At 44.1% G+C, this 17844-nt stretch overlaps 1 protein-coding gene across 1 annotated transcript in view; it reads right to left on the reverse strand.

Annotated features, from left to right (window-relative positions):
• The window catches only part of AVL9 (AVL9 cell migration associated), a 43763-nt gene extending 29180 nt beyond the window's left edge, over window positions 1–14583 (reverse strand). Inside the window, exons 1-6 of the mRNA XM_066354407.1 lie at window positions 14276–14583; window positions 8532–8652; window positions 6236–6321; window positions 4018–4089; window positions 1380–1469; window positions 495–561 (exon numbers count right to left, since the gene is read on the reverse strand). Of these exons, the coding sequence (XP_066210504.1) occupies window positions 495–561; window positions 1380–1469; window positions 4018–4089; window positions 6236–6321; window positions 8532–8652; window positions 14276–14368 (529 nt within the window). The 5' untranslated portion in view covers window positions 14369–14583. The remainder of the gene's footprint in view (window positions 1–494; window positions 562–1379; window positions 1470–4017; window positions 4090–6235; window positions 6322–8531; window positions 8653–14275) is intronic.
• Window positions 14584–17844: the final 3261 nt, after the last annotated feature.

Consider the following 17844-nt stretch of genomic DNA (forward strand, 5'->3'; position numbering starts at 1 on the left):
TCAGCATTAATGTAAGGGAAAGAAAAAACCTTCCATTTTTATTCTGAAAAGCAGAAATTTGCCTTATACAATAGTTGTGAATATTGATACAAGTATGTTATAACCTTTGTCAATAAAATACTGGCTAAGAAAAAACATTTAAGGAATAAACAGCATTGAACATTGAAGAATTTAAATCCCACACAGAAACGTAATTCTGGCCTGACCTGTGGTGGCGCAGTGGATAAAGCATCAACCTGGAAACACTGAGGTTGCCGGTTCAAAACCCTGGGCTTGCCTGGTCAAGGCACATATGGGAGTTGACGCTTCCTGCTCCTCCCCCTTCTCTCTCTCTCTCTCTCTCTCTCTCTCCCCCCCCCTCCTCTCCAAAATGAATAAATAACAAAACAAAAAAAAACGTAATTCTGATCTTGAAGTTTTACACACAACTATCTCGGTGCGCCAATTAAAAGGAACTGAGGGTATTTCTCCTGACTTGTAGAAAAGCTACTTACCAAGATATACTTGGGACCCTTCCAATGACGTTCCTCCCAAGGAACTGTTCATATGTTCATAGAGTTCCTAAAAGTACAGATTCAGTTTAGACTTTTTACTATCATTTTGGACACTGAATTAGAAATACGATGGTCAGGAAGAAAGTCGGCTCTCTGACTGAGGCAGGCTGTTTGACCAGGCCCTAAAGTGAGAGACAATCAAGGTCTCCGAAAATGTGCCACTTGCCAGCACCCTTTCCGTTTCCTCCTCCACAGTTTAGACCTCGATTCATCCACGTGGTGTGTGGATTCCTGGGATAAGTTCCCTCCACTTCCTTGCTGAACACCTAACTGACCCACTCATGAGAGATCCAGGAGAGATCCACGTTCTGTATACTCACGGCAGCCTTGAGAAAAACATGTTACCCATTTCAGTAAAATAGTTATGTAGTTTTTCTGGATTTTGCCGTGGGGGTGAGGAACGGGAAGCTGACACACAAACATACTGAGCAGTGCAACAATGTAAGTACATTTGGAGAAGCAATGCCATAACCAAAGGGCTATTACCCTTTCATTAATAGAAATATTTGTGTTGGTTATAGTCATTTGCATTATTTCCTAATACAAGATAGTTGGTTAAATGTATTAAGTATGAACTGTACATTTTGGGTAGATCCCTGCCCTCCTCCAATGTTATTTTCAAAGAATTTTCTTTCTTTCTTTCTCTCTCTCTCTCTTTTTCTTTCTCTCTCTCTCCTTCCCTCCCTTCCTCCTTTTTTCTTTCATCCTTAAGAATGTCTTTCTCAAGGTAATAAGTGATTATCTTTCACAATATTACTGAGAAAATTCACTTGATTCATGTCTCAGTCTTCAGCCAAACATACGTATAGAGGGGCATAAAGTTACCTTCAGAATGGAAATTTGGGAAAAATCCTTCTCTTCAAAATATGCATGTGTAATGAGCTGAAGTTTTGCCTGAAGTAAGCCATAGAGAGGCTAAAAGAAAAAAGAGAAAATTGATTACTCAGTAAGCTTTTCAACATGTTGCATTTGCTTTAATATCGAGTACTCCTATGCTTTCTTTTCTTTAGGCATCTGGCCCAATGTAAAAAAAGCAACTCGCTGATTTATATTTTTTAGCCACCCTTCTAGATTAGCAACCTACCAATTACCTGACATTGGGATGTTTTACAACCATTCCTTCACTAAGAGACTATTCTTGCCCTATTTCTGTCTTAGGAGAAATAGTCCGATCCTTAAAATCTTATTATTAAGGTTCACAGTATTAAATTATTATTATTCAGAGATTTTCTTTATTATTATTATTATTATTATTACTTTTTTTTTTTTTTTTTTACAGGGACAGAGTCAGAGAGAGGGATAGACAGACAGGAATGGAGAGAGATGAGAAGTATCAATCATCAGTTTTTTGTTGTGACACCTTAGTTGTTCATTGACTGCTTTCTCATATGTGCCTTGACCGTGGGCCTTCAGCAGAACGAGTAACCCCTTGTTCAAGCCAGCGACTTTGGGTCTAAGCTGGTGAGCTTTGCTCAAACCAGATGAGCCCGCACTCAAGCTGGAGACCTCGGGGTCTCAAACCTGGGTCCTTTTGCATCTCAGTCTGACGCTCTATCCACTGCGCCACCACCTGGTCAGGCTTCTTTATTATTTTTTTAACTTAGTAATGAAAGCCCAAATAAATTCTCTCTTGCGAAAGTCAACTTATATTAAGCAAACTACATTTAAATTGTCTGTGGATATAAAAAATTGGATACTTACAGAAGAAATAATTAAACAAAATCTACATATATTTGCTGACTAGGCTAAGAAAATATTCTCAATTTTGGTTTAGGTCAACTGCAGAAACATCTGTATTTGTAATCACATAGAGCTAAGGTAATTAACATGATAGAGATCTGAAGTTTTCCCCACAAAGGGAATCTAGGGTACAAAAATCTACATGGAGAAGTAGGTATTTACTGTTATTGGGGAAGATGTTATTATCCTATTAGTAATAGAAGTGGAACATCATGAATGATTTAACGAAGAGAGCTATGAAAAATAAGAAAGATTATATATTCCTTCTAAAAAATAAAATTAAAGTGACTATACACTTGTATCTGATCAACTTGTTCACAGAACACAATTTAAAGTAGTGTTATAGTGCAGCTGATTATGTCACACCTTCCTCCAACATTTTCAGTTTTTAAAGAGCAAGTGAAGCTTGATCAGGCAGGCGGTGCAGTGGATAGAGCATTGGACTGGGCTGCAGAGGAGCCAGGTTCGAAACCCCAGGTCACTGGCTTGAGCGCGGGGTCACTGGCTTAAACATGGGGTCATGGACATAACCCCATGGTCGCTGCCTTGAGCAAAGGGTCACTTACTCTGCTGTAGACCCCCAGTCAAGGCACATATAAGAAAGCAATCAATGAACAACTAAGGAGCCACAGTGAAGAATTGATGCTGCTCATCTCTCTCCCTTCCTGTGTGTCCATATCTGTCCCTCTGTCACAAAAAAAAAAATTTTTTTTTTTAATTTTTTTAAAATTCATTTTAGAGAGGAGAGAGAAAGACAGAGAGGGAGAGAGAAAGGAGAGAGAGAGACAGAGAGAGAAGGTGGGGAGGAGCTGGAAGCATCAACTACCATATGTGCCTTGACCAGGCAAGCCCAGGGTTTCAAACCGGCGACCTCAGCATTTCCAGGTCGACGCTTTATCCACTGCACCACCACAGGTCAGGCCACAATTTTTTTCATTGTAAAAGAGTCATGCACTTCTAGTATCAATGAAATCTGAGTATAATGATAGTATTTTGAATTTTAGTAAAATATTATTTATTCAAAGTCTTGAGAACAAAATGAAAACAGGTACACAAAAAAGAACAACTACCTCCTTTTGGTCAAGTGTCAACTTCCTTCCTCAAAACCTGTCTAATGGATCTGCTTCTCCGATCTCATTTGGGTGAGGGGCAAAGAGAGTGAAACAGGTGAAAGGCAGGAAGGGAAGCTGGGAGAACATGGCTAGTGAGCCACTGGTGAACTGTAACACATCCCTGTTTTCCTGCATCTCTCCTATTGTGACAGTGCCTGACCTCAGACAAAAATCTTCCATGGGCCCTGGCCGGTTTGCTCAGTGGTAGAGCGTCGGCCTGGCGTGCGGGAGTCCCGGGTTCAATTCCCGGCCGGGGCACACAGGAGAAGTGCCCATCTACTTCTTCACCCCTCCCCCTCTCCTTCCTCTCTGTCTCTCTCTTCCCCTCCCGCAGCCAAGGCTCCATTGGAGCAAAGATGGCCCAGGCGCTGGGGATGGCTCTGTGGCCTCTGCCTCAGGCACTGGAATGGCTCTGATTGCAGCAGAGCAACGCCCCAAGATGGGCAGAGCATCGCCCCCTGGTGGGTGTGCCGGGTGGATCCTGGTCGGGCGCATGCGGGAGTCTGTCTGACTGCCTCCCCGCTTCCAACTTCAGAGAAATACAAAAAAGAAAAAAAAATCTGCCATGGTGTTCAGCAAACATATCAACAGTGAGCACTCCGGTCTCTTACCAGCCGGCTGAGGACACAGACGCTTTTCTGCACTGTCTCTCTGGTGACATCCGCTTGCCGTACTTTCAGTGCCTGTTACAAACAGTCATCATTAGAACTAGTTCACAGAAATACTTAAACATCATTATTTTTCAACATAAAAACAGCAGTTATAAAACACTTCTTTCATTTGGTTCATTAAATTCAAAAAGTATTTATTGAGAATCTCAGGGCCTGGCTGGTTGGCTCAGTGGTAGAGTGTTGGCCTGGCGTGTAGATGTCCTGGGTTCAATTTTTGGTCAGGGCACACAGGAGAGGTGACCATCTGCTTCTCTACCCCCCTCCTTTCTTCTGCAGCCATGGAAGCCATGGCTCAATTGGTTCCAGCGCATTGGTCTGGATGGCTCAGTGGAGACTACCTCAGGTGCTAAAAATAGCTTGGTTGTGAGCATGTCCCTAGTTGGGCAGAGCACTGGCCCCAGAGGGGGTGTGCCGGGTGAATCCCAGTCGGGCACATATGGGAGTCTGTTTCTCTATCTCTCCTCCTCTCACTTGGAAAATGAAAAAAAAAAGAATCTCAGAAAATATTTATTGACTGAGTAAGTGTTGGCCAGGGCAGAACATGTGGGAACCTAGGCGGCGAAGGGAACAGAACAGTGGGAGACGATGTCTACTATCAAAGATTTTACACTTGACAGAGAATACTTGACGTGTAAGTTGCTACTCATAACACAAATCAACCATTGTTGGTTCTGGTTGTAAAGCGGGCCACGCTTTTAGAGACCACTGTTTCCAGTGAGGAGGAGATAGATTAAGAGAAGACCAAAAGCAGCCTGTTCCCCCAGAGGTGGGGAGCTGGGGGCAGCTTTGTTACGGGGCTGTTCTACAGACCAGCAGTCGCTCTGGCAGGCCTGCCGTGCAGCCCAGCTCTGAGCTGGATGCCTCCAGGGTTCTCAGGAGGACTGTGGGAGATTTCTGCTGCCCTCTGCTAGCAGAAAGGGAGCCGTGATCAGACCAGCCTCAGATAAGGCTGAGAGGGAAGTCGGCAGGACTCTTCCCTCTCTGTAGGGTCCTGCCTGACACCTCCCTGGATCGGTCCTGAGGACCTAGCCGCCTCAGTGTCTACAGCTGACCCCTGACTAGTGGGTAAATTCGGTCAAGAGTAGAGCCCTGCCTCAGTCTGTTTCCACTTCTCTACTTTGCTGGGACTCAGTCCTCAGGTTCCGACTTTGTTCGAAGGGAATTCAAGTCTTTGTCTTGGGCTCTAGGTCCCTCTGATTCTAGGTTATCTGTCCGTCATCAGATGCGGCTAGAAGAACTTGGAGAAAAGGGCAACTCCAATACACCCTGGGGTGGGTCCGCCCCGGGCTAAGGGAGACAGGCCGTGGGAAATGCCATTTATGGGCTATGCAGAGCGTGAGAACTGCCCTTACTGCCAACAACTTTGCAGAGTTAATTTTACTAGTGCTTCCCTAACCTGTAGGGGCTAAGAGGTAGTGAAAGGAACGACTTTCAAGAAATTTACTACCACAAAGCAGCTCAATTCATCCCACATAAAAGCATGAAAAGGTGACAGTATATGAAGAAATCAAATGCACACAGCTACCATACAGAGAATCTCCACCACACACATACAAGAAAACAGTGCTTCTCAGAAGCAAACCATGAAAGGGGGAGCTACCCACCTTGGTTAATTTGAATTCATTAATTAGACCTATTATCATAAGTCAGGCATTAAGCTGGCCGGTAGTTTAAGAATGATCAAAATCTTAGTTATAGATAATTTAGATAACTTGCAAGTACTTTGAAGCTACTATAAGTACTTTTGTTGCTTAGAAAAATAAAAATAACCATTAACACTCCATTTTTCTAAGTTATATAACCAAATACTAGAAATAGAAAATTCAAGGACACCATGAAATTTAAATACATTATTATCAAGACAAACGGATGTTTGGTATCACCATCTGAAAATAATGTACAAAATATTACATGACACAAATATAACTATAATCACCAATATCCACTTACAAAAACATTCACGTGAATAAATTGTTACTATTGGGCAAACAGATATATATATACTGTTTATAAAAATTTAAAACAATATCACAAGGCACCACATTAAAAACAATAAAAAAAGACTTTGTATGATATTTCCCCAAATTTTACATTTTAAAGTGGTCAGTACCTAAGAATTTTCAAGTGCTTTTTTTGTTGTTCATTTTAACTATCATACCTTGGCTTCAATTTGTCGATAGCAAGAGATACCATATATGGTGGCTCCGTTTCCGTTTCTGGGTGGCAAGTGAAAAAACACGGTATCTAAGAAATACACAGAGAAAGGTAAATACTGAGTGAATTACCCTCATTAAAAAATAATGACAATTGAACATGTGAAGTTACTGTAAATACAGTCATTAAAAACAAGAATATAGCCCTGGCCTGTTGGTTCAGTGGTACAGCGTCGGCCTGGCGTGCAGGAGTCCCGGGTTCAATTCCCGGCCAGGGCACACAGGAGAGGCGCCCATCTGCTTCTCCACCCCTTCCCCCCCTCCTTCCTCTCTGTCTCTCTCTTCCCCTCCCACAGCCAAGGCTCCACTGGAGCAAAGTTTGCCCGGGCGCTGAGGATGGCTCTGTGACCTCTGCCTCAGGCGCTAGAATGGCTCTGATTGCAGCAGAGCGACACCCCAGATGGGCAGAGCATGTCCCCTAGTGGGCATGCCGGGTGGATCCCAGTCAGGTGCATGCGGGAGTCTGTCTGACTGCCTCCCCATTTCCAACTTCGGAAAAATACAAAAAAAAAAAAAAAACCCAAAAAACAAGAATGTAATAATAAAACAAAAACAAGAATGTAGCGAGGAGCCCACACCACACTCACTTCTAGCATCGCAACCACTGGTTTTTTAGAATTCCACTCACGACCTTAAGGATACACTCATCACGAAAGCACAAAGGGCTGAATCCTAACAGGTCAAATTGAGACTACCATCACTTACCTCTGAAAATACTTTAACTATGCAAGATTATTCTAGATTAACACAAGCTAGAGACTCAAAGAGGCAATATATGAATCTTGAACAGATCCAAGAAATTCTTGGATGACTGGGGAAATGTGAACACAGACTGAGCATTAGGCAATACTAAGGAACAACCGACAAATCTTTCAGCGGTGACGACGATAATGAAAGTTATCCTGGCCCTGGCCGGTTGGCTCAGTGGTAAAGCGTTGGCCTGGCGTGCAGGAGTCCCGGGTTCGATTCCTGGCCGGGGCACACAGGAGAGGCACCCATTTGCTTCTCCACCCCTCCCCCTTTCCTTCCTCTCTGTCTCTCTCTTCCCCTCCCGCAGCGAGGCTCCACTGGAGCAAAGATGGCCCGGGCGCTGGGGATGGCTCTGTGGCCTCTGCCTCAGGCGCTAGAATGGCTCTGGATGCAACAGAGCGACGCCCCAGAGGGGCAAAGCATCGCCCCCTGGTGAGCATGCCGGGTGGATCCCGGTCGGGCGCATGTGGGAGTCTGTCCGACTGCCTCCCCGTTTCCAGCTTCGGAAAAATGAAAAAAATAAAAAATAAATTAAAAAAATGAAAGTTATCCTGGGAATGATCTTATTCTTAGGAGATGCATGAAGAAGTAAGTAATAAGAGCTAAAGTACCCTGGTATTGACAACTGACTTTCAAATAATACAGGCAAACCTGTGCACAAGCACAAGTACAAAGAACATTTGTGGAATATTCACTCTTCTATTCTTTCAACTTTTCTGTACATTTAAAAGTGTTCATAGTGAAAAATTAGTATGAAAACATTTGTGGGATTAAAATATTATAATTAAATTTTGTTACCCTGCATAGTAATGTTTGTTTCATTTCATCATAAATTATTAAATATTAGAAACACAGGTAATCCAACCAAGTTCAACCTACTATTTCAGTAGAACCTCTAATAATGCCATGATAAACGTAGTCTTTCTTTAAGCCAGTCAAAGAACTCATTTATAGGGCGGTAGGAGACTCCGTACTAACTTCACAGCATTGCTTCCATTGGGGGTGTTAGCATGGTCTGCACGCATGCAAGCAAACTTTGAAGCAGAGCACTGTGATAACAACAGCCCCAGGGTTAAGAAGCAATACCAACTGTTCCCAGGTGGGCACCCGAGTACCAACCTTATAAGTTTGCAGGCAGAGCCCCAACCAGTCTGCAGCTGGTGCAGGGAAGCCCTTGAGTTTGCCTCTGAGAGGAACCAGAAGTGTAAATGCAGGAAGTGCTCCTAACAGCGAAAGTCCTAATCTCGCAAATCACTTACTTTGGCTAGGTTCCTGGCAAGAGTGCCAAGATTCACCAGCCATTACCAATATAAGTCTGGCACTCTACGGGACAGCCTCTAGTGACTAGTCCTCTCCAAACAAACAGTTAGATATTTTATAAATAGTCACAATTTACCAAAGGCCTTTCCTGTACAAAGTCCTTAGGATCTAAGATGTCTTGTCAAGTGAAACAATGTTACTCACTGATTGTCCTGCTATCTGTTTACATACCTTCCTGGTAGTTGTGTGCGCCATCCGGTAAGGCAAGGAAGGGCAGGTACTTCCATTCTTCAGGTAAAGTGTGACTGTCGTGTCCATCTCCTGGAATCAGGGGTGGGTAAGAGAATTCGACCTAAAACAGTAAGGAGTCATTAGTCTTAAATGTGTTAATCAAAGGGAGAATTTTAGCTTAAAAGGCAAAAATGCTGCTCAAACTCTGAAAGACAGTCGAAAGGGTAAGCCACGCTTGTTGATGTCACTTGACATGATCAGCAAACCTATAGGATAGAAGGGGAAAAGGAAAAAAAGAGTAAAAGGAAGAGGATTTGTTAGCCTTTCCCCCTCTCTGATTTATTGGGTTGCTACATTTTAATGTGCAGGAGAGGGTAGTGGGTAGTGGTGCTAGTGGCCGGACTGGAGATTTACATTTGGGAGCTGTCCTCAAGTAAAGGGTGACTGAAGCCAGGGAGCTGTGAGCCCCGAGGAAACCCGGCATCCTGTTGAACTGAGTGGAAGAGGTCCAGCAGAGGAGCCGGAGGAGCTGAGCCAACATCTAGGTTTGCTTCCCGTCAACTGGCTCCCTTGTTCCCAATACTTGGAGCTTTGAGTTTACAGTTGTTGTGGGTTTTTTTTGTATTTTTCTGAAGCTGGAAACGGGGAGAGACAGACAGACTCCCGCATGCCCCCGACCGGGATCCACCCAGCACGCCCACCAGGGGGCGACGCTCTGTCCACCAGGGGGCGATGCTCTGCCCCTCCGGGCGTCGCTCTGCCGCGACCAGAGCCACTCTAGCACCTGGGGCAGAGGCCAAGGAGCCATCCCCAGCGCCCGGGTCATCTCTGCTCTAATGGAGCCTTGGCTGTGGGAGGGGAAGAGAGAGACAGAGAGGAAGGAGAGGGGGAGGGGTGGAGAAGCAAATGGGCGCTTCTCCTATGTGCCCTGGCCGGGAATCGAACCCGGGACCCCTGCACGCCAGGCTGACGCTCTACTGCTGAGCCAACCGGCCAGGGCCGAGTTTACAGTTTTGATGGGGGTGGGGGGTGGCGGGGCGTGAGGGGATATTAAGCAACATTTCAGGTTATTGTTATTTTTCATGATTGAGAATTGATCAATGAAAGTTCAACAAAGTCTCTCCAATACTGTGACTTGTGGAAAGAACGAAGTATATGCTTCCAGTTTCTGTCACCCTCCAGGTTTATTAGCATTTTTTCTCTGAGCTTCTATTACTTTTTGTTATTTCCATGAGACTTTTGAAGTGGCAGGTAGAACCAAATACATGGACTTGGGTTATCACGTGACTTTGAAGTTCTAGGTGACTTATGTTTCACTTTCTTTCAAAAACATATCTAACACAGGAATGTACATTGTATTAGTAATACGTACACTCAAGTTGGAACAACATAGGAATAAGAATCACTTATAGATCCCACCTCTAACATGGAAAGGTCTAATGGCTCCTCTTCCCACTTCTCAATGAAATCAAGCTGCCACTTGAATCTCATGAGTCTGTTGTAAAAGGGCTTTAAAAATGATTATTTTTAATAGGTGAGCTACTTCCATATTTAAGATGTATAGAGATACCAAAAGGGCTACACAGTAAAGAGTCTCACTCCCACCACTGACGCTACCACTGGCAACGTCAGTCATTTTCCTGCCCCACCTCCAAAAGCAGTCAAAGTTTTCAGTTTGAAAGGATTTTTAAAACTTTTCTCTCAGAGATCAGTCATTTCAGATCAATTAACTGGAGGCTGGGCATAAATAGTCTCAAACTGCACTTCACATTGCTCTGTGCATCTTCTCTACAAATCTATCAGACATGTTTTATATGCTGACTATTCTTTCAAGTGTGAGGAAAGGCAGGATGTAACAGACAAGTAATAGAGACACATAATTTCAAAGGGAAACCCATTTCAAAGTTCTGACCTCCAAAATGCTCCAATAAATTTGTGTTGTCTTCAGTCACTAAGTTCGTGATAAAATTTGTTACAGCCGCAATAGAAAACTAATAAATACTGTTAAAAAACCACAAACAGAACAATATCGGAACAGTGGTCAAAAATCAAGTAAGAATTCCAATGTCTTATGACATCACTTTGGAAAATAATTATTCTCCACTAATTTCAGTGTTTAAAAAAAGTTCCAATAAAAAAAAAAAAGTTCCAATCTATGGAAGAACCAAAAAGTTTAACTGATATACATTTGATTATATTATTTTGCCAAAAATTGCACTGATATGACAAATACAGTTTATATACTTACTACCACAAAGCAAATAAGGATCCAACAAAACTCTGGAACATACAATCTATAACAGGTAAACTACAATAAAGTAGGTACTCATAATTATCTTGTGTCAAAGAATCTAATTGTAGCCTGACCAGGCGGTGACACAGTGGATAGAGCGTCGGACTGGGATGCGGATGACCCAGGTTCGAGACCCTAAGGTTGCCAGCTTGAGCGCGGGCTCATCTGGTTTGAGCAAAGCTCAAGCGACCCAAGGTCACTGGCCTGAGCAAGGGGTTACTTGGTCTGCTGAAGGCCCACAGTCAAGGCACATATGAGAAAGCAGTCAATGAACAACTAAGGAACTGCAACAAAGATTTGATGTTTCTCATCTCTCTCCCTTCCTGTCTATCTGTCCCTATCTGTCCTTCTCTCTGACTCTCTGTCTCTGCCACAAAAAAATGTTAGAAACGAACATGTTATCTACACAACAGTTCATTACCACAAATTACCCCAATAAACTGAAAAAATGACCAAGTGCTTAAATTATTACATATTTATTTTTAATTTAAATGAAGGAATTTTTCATTAAAATACAGCTGAAGGCCTCAAAGGTGAAAAAAAATGTGGTAAACAAGATGATGGACCATCTACATGCCCAGTTTGGGGATCTTCAATGCAGCTGTATTAGAAGACGGCTTTAACCTTGTGGTCCACGTGCATCCACCTGACTTCTTTATCAGAGCAGTAACCACAGAACAGCTTTATAACAGAAGAGTCTATGAAGATGTAGTACATTCCCCTACGCAAAATCAGCATGCTTAACCCTGTGGACTGCTGTAATGCATTCCTTCAAAACAAAGGTTTTACTTCAGTTCCTGAATCTAAAAATGACAGCCGACAACCCAAGTGTGGGGATTTCCGCTCTGAATGATCTCAGCGCATGGAAAGAACTGGTGATCTCCCCCACCACCCACGGCATCTAGAACATGATTTGGAAGACCAGTCTAACGGAGCACCCTCACGCAATCTGAAAGATCTGAAGTCAGAGTCACAATTCAAAGAGCCATGCACTCTCTGTCCTTCACTCCTGGAAGGCAAATCTTAAAATGGAGAATTAGGCAGTTGATAAATACATCCCAAGGAAATCTTACATGATTTAGACCCAGTGACCCCAAACTACACCCCCTGAAGCCATTTATCCGGCCCCTGCTGCACTTCCAGAAGGGCACCTCTTTCATTGGTGGTCAGTGAGAGGAGCACTGATGTGACGGCCCTCCAACAGTATGAGGGACAGTGAACTGGCCCCCTGTGTAAAAAGTTTGGGGACCCCTGATTTAGACTCTCTGAAACACCTGATATACTGATTTTGTCTCTGCGCTAATTTGAGTAAGAATCCTGTTAGGTTTAGCCAGAAACCCCCTTTCCTCCTGATGTGGTAACTTACCATTCGCTGACCCCCACTCTGCTCCGTGGCCAGAAACTCACGCTTTTCCTGGCTGTATTCAGAACAGAGCCCAGTTCTATACCGAGGTCCCTTCTTCCCTACTGCGATAGCTTTTCTGAGTAAGATCTGGTTTTACCGCTCTAACTACTGATCAGCTCTGGTTTTCCTGATAATAACAAATTAGCTGTAAGAAGGCTTAAGTCACTCAGCCTTTCTGGGTTTCAATGTCCGCATCTGTCAATTTAAGAGGAATGGAGTAGATGATCTCTAAGGATTTCTGCCAGGTCTAAAATTCTCAGGAAGAAGTAAGGTACAGAAAAATTAAACAATTCGGACTTGCTTAAGGTCTGGGAGCTGTGAGGCCAGGACGTCTCCAGGTCTCCGGGCTCCCAGCATAGCGTTCATTGTACAAAACCAGTCACCAGAAACCAGACAAATCCAGGGAAATGCCAGAGTTCTCCTTCAGTCCAAAGTGCCTCTTATGTCTTACAATCTGTTGTTTAGTATTCTTTCATCTCTAAGCACATTACATTTTGTTTCCTAAATAATTTTTGCTCTCTGGAAATAAAAATTATATTACTTTTGACAAAAAACATAATAATCAATCTTGGCTACTTCCTTCTTCTAATTCTTTTTTTTCTTTAACAGTTCAGTTTAGAGGTAGGCCCTCACTTCTCACTTTACCCTAAAAGTCTCCTAAAAGCCACGTGGCCCTGCAGATTGAAAACAGGCGGTGCCAGAGTGATTCTGTCCGACTCCTGTGCTGTTTTGTAGTGTGACCTCAGTGAGAGCATTTTACTTCCTCCAAGCTTCAGTTACTTCACCCATGGCCAAAGGAAGTTATAAAGTCACCATTAAGGTTAAAGGTGTGAAGTTTTAAAGTATTAAAACTCTAACGATGATGAACACTTTGTTTGCATGCCATGATACAAACTCCGATATCTATTCTCTCACCTGTAAATATATATAAGGCCACTTTTAAAAACCTTATAATCAACAGGCTGCTTGGGATTTTTTACGCACCACCCAGCACAATGCCACTTCCTCCCTGAAATCTTTCAATGCCGTTTCTACCTGGGGGACAAGAACTAGCAAGCACAAACAGAAAACAGATGGTAACCTCACTTCATCACTTTTCTGTTATCATCCTCTTACCAATTTAAATTTTGCCAATACACGTCTTCTAAAATGTCACATTCCTATGAAGTACAAACAACAAAACGCTACATTACCTAGTGGTAGCAATCGGTATTTTTAATGTTTTAAACATTTCAATTTCCTGTTCACTAGCACATTATGACATCACCGCCTTCCAGTGTTTGTGCTCATTAAATAATCCTGCCTGTTTTGTTCCCCAGCCTTCCATACACGGACTGCCAACGTGCCATTGTTCCCTTTACCGTTTCAGTGAAGAAGCTTAAAAATGACTTTGTATTTGTGCACATTTCTTTGCTCGGTAAAGACACTATCTATTACTGCATTTGTGCTGGAGAGGTCAATCTCTCACGAGAAGGTAAGATCTGGACGCGATCAAATAGCCAAACCAAGGCCCAGTGGGAAGGGGGCGGAGTCAGTACATCACCCCAAGGCGACCCATTCCAGGGCTTCCAAAGATAAACAAAGGGAGTTGATTTTTGCCACCGCACCCCATGTGCTTAAACCCGAGGCATTGCCGCGGAAGCCCACTGAGCTCAGCACCTTCCGGACGTGGTCCAGGCGCTGAATGTTTGTAAAGGCTCCCGTCGTAGGTGGGCGCCCGGAGTCCACGGTGACAGATGGACCCGGGAAGACAGTGGGGCGGGCCTTCGATTCCTTCCTCCCACTCCATCGGGGAACCCAAGCACCTACCGACCCCAACACACCAACACGGGACTGACTCTGCTGCTGAATGCAATTTTCGGGGGCAGGAGAAAGAAGGGAGCGTGGGATGGGCTGCAGGTGGGGCGCGCGGGAGGAGCTGGGGAGAGGGGACCAGCTCAAGTGCAGGGCGGAGCGCGCCGTAGCGAGCACCCCGCGCAGGGGAGCAGGCGCTGCCGGCGAGAGGACCCCCGCATGGCCCGGGGCGGGACCCGGCCCCCTCCTCACCTGGCAGCCCTTCTTGTGATGAAAGCCGACCACCACGATGTGCAGGACGGGCCCCCGCGGGGCGCCATCGCAGCCCCGCCCGGTGTTCTCCATGGGCAGCGGCTGCGGGCCCGCACGACCACGACTTCAACCGCCAAGGGCGGCGGGCCGGGCGACCCGGCGAGCCCCGGGAGGACGGCGATCGCGGATTTCAGGTGTCAGCTGGGGCGCCGCATGAGAGCCGCGCGGGGGCCCTGGACGCGGCCGAGGCTCCTGCAGCTCCGCCCCGCCCCGCCCCCCCGGGCCGCCGGCGCGCTTCGCTCATCCGTTTCGGCTGCTTCCGGGCTGTCACCTGATGCGGCGGCCGGGGGCGGGGCCTCGGGATAGGGGCGGGGCCCGAAGAGATGGACTATAGGAGGGGCGGGGCGGGACCCAGCGGTGACTTCCTTCACACCTGTCCCCTGCTCTGCTGTCCACCCGTTCCTTCCCCCTACCTCTCTTCTTCCTCCTTCAAATCATCTCCCCTTCCCTCCTCTTATCCTCAGCTTTATTTTATTTTTTTTTAAATGTCTTTTACATCCTTTTCTTGAACTCTGGCTTAGCGTCTCTATGCCCTTTATTTTTTTCTACGGCTTTGCCCCTTAAATATTAGATGACAAGGAGGCACGTTGATGCAACTCTGTGTACTCAATATTTAAATGCGTGCCCTGCGTTTCCTTTTGCCTCGTTCTATATTTTTATTTTTCTTCTGTAAACATTGTCATAGGAAGTTGGATCCGTGAAGCACAACATCCTTGACCATAAAGGAAGTTTACAGGGAGACCTATAAAATGATTATTCTAGTCCTATTTTTTAAAACATTATTTTCATTCTATCTTTTTTTCTGGGTTTAGTACTCCTGTCGGCACAAAACATATGGGATTTTTGCCGCCAGGGTTTTTAATTTCCTTGCTGTTGTACTATTTGTTTCTTTTAAAGCACTGAATCTCATCCTATGTCGATTAAAGGGAATAATGGACCTACTAGCAGATATAACAAGTCCTATCCAGAGCAGTGTGGGGGTAAACCAAAGGGTAGGTGCCTGCTTCAAGTAGAATTCGAGATTGTTACAGTAATTAGCTGTGTAATTATTGTTTACATTATAGTCGCACACCTTAACTTTAGCAGTTGATACTTTTCACTCTTGGCCTTGACATTTAAGAATCTTCATTCTTTTTAATTTTATGTATTGATAGATTTTAGAGAGAGAGAGAGAGGAAGGGTGAGAGAAAGAAAAAAACATCGATTTGTTGTTTCACTTATTAATGCATTTATTGGTTGATTCCTGTCTTGGCATATCTGGACTCTGATTTAACCAACCGAGGTACGGGGCCAGGATGGGAATCTGTAAGTTTAGCCCAGAAAAACAGTAGGCGTCCCATAATCAAGTTTAGTTTCTATGATTCAGTAGAACTGTTTTGATGCTTTAAAAATACCATAGAAAAATTTCAAGATGTTGCTATCATTTTTTTTTTCTATAAAATTCTTGCTGCTGGCTCAGAACTGTGCGAAACTGTAGTAGATTATTCCCTGTATGCAGAATAAGTTACTGCTCTCTCCCATCTGACTTGATATTTTCCGCAATTGGAATAGCTGAAATTAAAGTCTAATGGAACATCTTTTTAAAAAGATGTATGGCTAGGATATTTTAGAACTCTATGTCGGCAGTGAGTGCCAGCTGTTTAATTCATTATACAGGGGACCCAGTAATGGCTTTATAAAAATCTGTGTCATTTTGCATCTTAGGGCTTTCAACTAAGATTAAATCATTCATTCATAACTATTCTATTGCTTAGATGTTTAAAAACTATGTCATTTAATATATGCTATAAACAAGATACATTACAGGGGAAATTGGGAGAGAAAGTAAGCAAAGGAATGACCAGAACTCTTTCCATCTCTAAATATACAGGCTGGCCCATTTCATAGTTTAGAATAACAAATTTTACATTAATTTTTTTTTTTACAGGGACAGAGATAGAGAGTCAGAGAGAGGGATAGATAGGGACAGACAGACAGGAACGGAGAGAGATGAGAAGCATCAATCATCAGTTTTTTGTTGCGATACCTTAGTTGTTCATTGATTGCTTTCTCATATGTGCCTTGACAGCGGGCCTTCAGCAGACCGAGTAAGCCCTTGCTCAAGCCAGCGACCTTGGGTCCAAGCTGGTGAGCTTTTTACTCAAGCCGGATGAACCTGCGCTCAAGCTGGCACCTTGGTGTCTCGAACCTGGGTTCTCGGCATCCCAGTCTGATGCTCTATCCACTGCGCCACCGCCTGGTCAGGCTGCATTAATTTTTTATTAATTGTATTAATACAATAAGTTCATTAACGAGATGTCATTAAGGAAACAACAGGAATTTCTCCTCTTATAGAAAGTGCCAGAAAGAGGTATCAAGATTGGAAATAACAGCCTAACCAGGCAGTGGCGCAGTGGATAGAGTGTTGGACTGGGATGCTGAGGACCCAGGTTGGAGATCCCGAGGTCACCATCTTGAGCGCGGGCTCATCTGGTTTGACCAGGGCTCACCAGCTTAGGCCCAAGGTCGCTTGGCTTGATCAAGGGATTACTCAGTCTGCTGTAGCCCCACAGTCAAGGCACATATGAGAAGGCAGTCAATGAACAACTAAGGTGTCGCAATGAAAAACTAATGATTGATGCTTCTCGTCTCTCTCTGTGTCTGTCTGTCTGTCCCTATCTCTCTCTCTCTCTCTGTAAAAAAAAAAAAAAGATTGGAAATAACAATTTGAGATAATGGAATACTTTCTGAACATTATTTGAAAAGAAACTTTTGCTTGTTTATTTATGATATTTATCTTCAGGGAAGAAGTTGGAAATGCTTTCCTGAAAACACAATACATTGAAGAGCCCTTTCTAGTCACATACATTTTTAGGATGGATATAAATTCTACTTGATGACTGCTCTGTAAGAGCTAAAAACAAACCTTGGAGACACTGAGTTAGGACATGTTTTCAGGTTTGTTAAAAATGAACTCTGGGAGCATCTAAGATCTTGCTCTGAAAAAGAGAAAGAGAATAAAAGAACTCTCTATCAGGAATTAGCCTGTTGTTTCTTTTTGTATCTTGCTTCAGGAAACAACATGATAAAATAAAATCACCCCTTCCTGCAATCTCCATTAACTCTACTGTATAAATTAACTCTTATCTCCTTTTTTTCAGATTATAGTAGTCCCCCATTATCTTCAGGGGAGAGTTCCAACACCCCCAATGGATGCCTGAAACCTCTGATAGTATTGAACCCTATGTGTAATGTGTATTTTTCTTTTCTTTTTTTTTTTCTTTGCATTTCTCTGAAGCTGGAAACGGGGAGAGACAGACAGACTCCCGCATGCACCCGACCGGGATCCACCCGGCACGCCCACCAGGGGCGATGCTCTGCCCACCAGGGGGCGATGCTCTGTCCCTCCTGGGCATCGCTCTGCCGCGACCAGAGCCACTCTAGCGCCTGGGGCAGAGGCCAAGGAGCCATCCCCAGCGCCCGGCCATCTTTGCTCCAATGGAGCCCCGGCTGCGGGAGGGGAAGAGAGA

Source organism: Saccopteryx leptura, chromosome 12 (assembly GCF_036850995.1).
Source record: "Saccopteryx leptura isolate mSacLep1 chromosome 12, mSacLep1_pri_phased_curated, whole genome shotgun sequence".
Classification (NCBI taxonomy): Eukaryota; Metazoa; Chordata; class Mammalia; order Chiroptera; family Emballonuridae; genus Saccopteryx; species Saccopteryx leptura.